General features: G+C 41.3%; 1 protein-coding gene across 3 annotated transcripts in view; it reads left to right on the plus strand.

Annotated features, from left to right (window-relative positions):
- Positions 1-1788, plus strand: part of LOC126827264 (aminoacylase-1) — a 23075-nt gene extending 21287 nt beyond the window's left edge. For all 3 annotated transcript variants that reach the window (XM_050556535.2, XM_050556534.2, XM_050556536.2), the window contains one exon: positions 1393-1788. In XM_050556535.2, the coding sequence (XP_050412492.2) occupies positions 1393-1539 (147 nt within the window). In that variant the 3' untranslated portion in view covers positions 1540-1788. The remainder of the gene's footprint in view (positions 1-1392) is intronic.
- The last annotated feature ends 3899 nt before the right edge of the window (positions 1789-5687 follow it).

Here is a 5687-nt window from a genome sequence, read left to right on the forward strand (position 1 = left end):
AATAGGGATTTACACAACAAGCACAAAATCAACTCTGTACGTAAACCCCCGGATGGCTGGGATTCGGCTTGGATTTAAACAGGATTTCATTGATTGATTAAATGGCGATGTGAGCGGAGATTAACCGTTACGTTGATGTCATACTCCCGGAAATTTTAGATCGAGGCTAAATGATAGAGTGTACGAAGCGAGTTATATAGAAATATAGCTCTATGGCGAGGCCTTAACAAATGATATCTAAACTAAAGTGCAATAAACTAAACACGGATAATGACAAATTATACAATTCCTGGAGACCATGTGATGACTAAAACATACGGACAGGTCTTCTGTCTTAATAATATCAATAAAAATATTTTTATTTCACTGAGAATTTGGGGGGGCCCAGCCCCCCACCCCAGGCCCCAATGGGCACGACGCCACTGACGTAACTTCCTGAATTATGGCCCCCGATTGTACGAAAAATTGCGTTTTTAGCTTGTGGACCCTATAGAGGTCATAATTTTTATCCGATTTAAAAAAACGTATTATTATATCACCGTTACACCCTAAGGACGGCTGAGTTCGAATTTCGGGAAAATCGGTTCAAAACTGACAAGACAAAATGGCCGCCCTCCGTTGTCAAATAGCGTAAAAATATGGTATATCAAGGTTGTGGATCCTATAGAGGTCACAATTTTTATCCGATTTTGTTGAAACTTGAAATGTAAGTTTATAACCCAAAGATCTCGGTTTCTTTCGATATTTGCGCATATCGAATTGTAATTTCCTGAATTATGGCCCTTGATTGTAGGAAAAATCACTTTCGTTTTAGCTTGTTCTCTATCCATCTCTCGAAAATGTGGGCGTATCCTTCCTGGCAGCCTCTGGTTTTATAAGAGTATTATCTTGTATATTTGCAGGTTTGAAATTGTGTGTTTTTTATACACCCACATGGATATGTGGACATATATTGCTGTGTCCCCCCCTCCCCTCCGTCGTCCACAATTTCCTGTGAATGCTCTAATGCCAAAAGTCATCATCCGATTGTTTTAAAATTGATATATGTTGTAATATATAATTTCTGTTTATTACATATAGAGTTATTGCCCTTGTTTCACTTTGTTGAACCTTCAAAATTTGCTTTAAATTACTTCCAGAGTTAAGGCCCTTGTTTCAGTTTGTAGCACCTTGTGAACCCTCAAACGACAAAAATTATAATCTGATCTGTATGAAATTGTCTTGTAAATGCCCCCCAATTACCTATAAAAGAAAAAATATGCTACAACCCTTGTCGACTACTCGGACGATTTAGCTGCTGTGAACGTATGTTTTGTTGCCTGGCAACCTATGTTTTTAAATTGGAAATGTTATGTGATTATACATGATGATAAAATATATTTTCTATTCCAGTGTGGTATACCAGCTATTGGGTTCTCACCAATGAATCATACACCAATCTTACTACATGATCATAATGAATATCTTAATGAAGACATATTCTTACGAGGCATTGAAATCTACCAGGAGATTATACCCACTCTCGCTAATGTGCAATAATTTGTATCATATCTGTTTTTTTTAAAAAATAATGTATGAAAATATAAATTCCTCATCACAATTAAACCCTCAACATGCCAGAATTATGTTTAAATTTAGACAACATACACAATAATAAAAAAAGACGTATCTAAAATCATTTTGGTCAAAAATGATTCAGATTGATTATGTTTAACCGTTTATAATGTATATTGGTTGATTTTACACCGCCATCTTGATTTGTCTTGGATAAATGAAGTATTAATCATTCAGCTGTCTTTTATCGTATTCCAGGGGTTGGGGTGGGCGCATGGTTAGCACGTGCGCGCTGTATCATCACGGGGGTCTTTCATTGAGTCAACTGGCGTGGTTTCGATTCTCCGGTTGGACGTGACAAGGAGTAGGGTCGCTTGTGGCACCTCGTGTGTTTTCTCCAGGTTCTCCGGTTTCCTCCCACTGCTAAATACCCCTACGCGCACGCGAATTATTGAAATAAAATCGAACCATATGTTAGTCCCAAAATGACCTAGTTAGTGTCGAGTGGAGGTTAAACCCCCTCTCTCTCTGTCTCTCTCTCTCCCCCCCCCCCCTTGTATTCCACACGCTAGTGTAATTAATCATGAAGGTTTGTCTGTACTCCGTAACTCGGTTGACATTAAAGATGCATTATGTGAGATTTAGATAAAGAGCTGACCATTCATGCTCTACTAGTTCAAAAAAAGATAGTTCAAAATGAATATATTGAAAATTGCTGTCAAATCACCTTATTCTGAATGAAGTTTTCAGTTTTTGAAGTTTTCACAGTTATAGTCTCAAATGTCAAGTATTGTCGTGATCCAGCCGGGGCGATCAACTAGACTGTTTGTTATCGATAATAAGAGAACTTCTTACGTGCTGAAATCTATAGTAAAACTGATGTGTATGGTGAAATAGTTCCGGCTCGTTCATCCGGACTAAAGAGGAGGCGTGCTATATATAATAAGTGGCGTGCAGTGGCAGCAGACGACGGAAAGTAGTGCAAATATATTATGCATTCTTACTACACTCTCCCCCATCGTGAAGAAGAGGTACATGCGGTAAGTGGATAATATACTATTCAAAAAAAGTAGGGGATATTTGATTTTGGGGGCATAATACTAAAATATGCAAATGACAACGAAAAAAGTCACTATAGAACCAAACAGAAGAAACATTTCCAGTTACATGTGACGCCCAAACGCACCAATAGCTACCGCATGGAATGCAGGTGATGCTTGGGATCATCATGGGGGTCCAACCCAAGATTTGCACGACTCTGACTTTGAATGTTACAGTCATTGTGGCATTGAATTCCAGGGTGGAAACATCAGTTTAATTGTTTTAGTGACCAGAAAACAAATTTTGATATGCGTCGGCTTACCCAAAATGAAAGGTTACGTGCCCTTGGCATGCTACAGATCGGCACAACACAGGCGGTTGTGGCGCGGACGATGAATGTTTCTCAGTCTGTCATAAGCAGGCTATGGTCCAGATACCGTGATACACAATCTGTACAGGACAGACCACGCTCAGGTCGACCAAGGGCGACAACTCAAGCCCAGGATCGATTTATCCGTACCTTGGCCTTGAGAAATCGTGTCATCACAGCAAATCAGATCAGCGCTCGTCTTCAAACAGACACTGGTGTGAGAGTGAGTGGCCAGACGATTCGGAATCGACTGCATAGGGGTCACCTTCGCGCCCGACGTCCTCGCGTGATCCCTTGTTTGAGAGATCATCACATTCAGGCAAGACGTCGTTGGTGTAGGGATCGTCAACACTGGGATAATCGACGCTGGAGCAATGTGATGTTTTCAGATGAGTCAAGGTTCACTGTTGATTTTTTGGACAGACGTAGGAGGGTGTGGCGTCGTCGAAACGAGCGCTTCCAAGACGTTAACGTCATCAGACATGATCGATTTGGGGGTGGTTCTGTTATGGTGTGGGGAGGCATCACTGTTGCTGGAAGAACGGCTTTACATGTTGTTGCAGGGCGTGTTACAGGCCAGTACTACCGGGACAACATCTTGGCAGTCCATGTTGTGCCGTTCGCACGACGTCATGGCCGCCGTTTCATCTTCCAGGATGACAACGCAAGATGTCACAGGGCCAGGATCGTTACAGGTTACCTCCAACAACAGAACATCACCACATTACCTTGGCCAGCACTGAGTCCCGACCTCTCCCCCATCGAGCATGTCTGGGACATGCTTGGACAGAGGTTACGTCAACGTCAACAACGTCCTGCCAATGTCCAAGAACTTGCTGCTGCGTTGCAACAGGAATGGGACAATCTGGACCAAAATGACCTTAGACGTCTCATTAGGAGTATGCCACGTCGGATCAATGCTTGTTTGGCAAACAGAGGAGGATTTACCCGTTACTGACTTGGTTGTGATGCTGTGGTAACTTTGCTGTTTGACCCCGGGTATCATTTTACCCTTATAATGGTCAGTCTGTGCCTTACTTAGTCTAACGATCATTTGGAATAAATCGATGAATGTGAACTTCATTTCATTTTGTCATTTGTTTCTTCGTCAGTTTCATTAGGTGACTTTAATAACACTTAAAAATCAAATATCCCCTACTTTTTTTGAATAGTATATACAAATAATATATATACATTGTTCAAATATTTACAGTTGTTTAACATATTTTTTTTCCATAGGCATCGTGCTGTCTAGCTCGTCTTCCAGGCTTTGACGTAATCGTTTGAGCCACACAATATTGACAGGAACCGTCCTTTTTGCGCACTGACACAGGCGGGAAACCCCAGCAGCTAATAATTTCTTAAGATGTTCCTCCTATACCCCCTGAAAACCTAAAGGTGTTCTAGTTCTTTGCTAGATGGTGCATGTTAGCCAATGCCGATCTTATGTCGATCTGCCGTTAGACATCCCAGATCGAGATCGTGCTTGACAAAAACATCTTCATACTGAACAAGCAAATTCGATAAAAGAGAACTATCATTACATGATATTTCGTCACCTGATCTCTCAAAAAAGTCCTGTAAATGAGCAAGAACCCTCCTACAGTCCTCATTTGAAGTAGATGGTTTTACATTGACGGATTTGATATTAAGGGGAAAGTCAAGTTGGTTCGTCAGAATTTCCTCTGCATTGGCAATATGATCTCCGTTTTTGATATTGACAGAGGAATTAGAATCATATAGAATGTTACCGTAGCCAGTTGGATTTGTACCTACAGAAGCAGAAATTAGAACCTCCAAAGGCGTGGCAATTGGCTCGATAACATATGCTCCTTCAAGTTCCTCTTCGATGTGAACCTTTACTACTGATCGAATATTGGAGGTCTTAACTGATGTTTTAAATTTGGCAGATACCACATCGTCTCCAACTGTAAGGGTCGAATTACGGAGGTTGACGAGGCATTCGTGAGCCTGCATAAAATCTATTCCCAACAGCAAAACATCATCAATAGGTGCAGAACACGCATTAATGAAACAAAGTTTGGAACCAATACGAACAGGAACATTATTTACCATCTGTCCTTCAATCGTTCCAGAACCAATCCCTTTGAGTCGAACAGATTTTCCCAGAATGATTCCCTTGAACTTAACAATGTATGATTTCTGAATTCAAGACATCATGGCTCCGGTATCTACGACAGCATCAATGTCCTTATTGAGATCGAAACAGGAACTACCAAACTCACGCCAGATGTTTCGCGAATAACTACTTCCGTTGAAATTGGGCTATGGGTTACAACTGAAGGTTTGCCCCCAACCTCAGTTGCTAGCAGTTTAAAGATTCGTCCTTAACCGGTCCAGTGTTCCGACGATGCTGATCCCTACGAGATCTGTCTTCCTGCTGGAAATTGATATTCGAAGCATCCGACGATAAAGATTGAGTATTCCGAAAAGGACTGGTATTCCGAGGACTCCCCATTGGAAATCGAGAAAGGGCTATCACTGCGAAACATATTGCTAGTTCGAACTTGACTACGGGAGAATATGTTTTCGTCCATGCGTGGACTAGATGAACGCGGATTATTGTACGGCGAAGAATCATAACGTTGATAATTTGATGGGAAACTTGGCAAAGGACTTGGTGAGCGGGGATTACTGTACTGTGAAGAATCGTTACGTCTGTAATTAGAGGGTGAACTAGGCGAAGGCTGATTATTAGATA

Source organism: Patella vulgata, chromosome 7 (genome assembly GCF_932274485.2).
Source record: "Patella vulgata chromosome 7, xgPatVulg1.2, whole genome shotgun sequence".
NCBI classification, from domain to species: Eukaryota; Metazoa; Mollusca; class Gastropoda; family Patellidae; genus Patella; species Patella vulgata.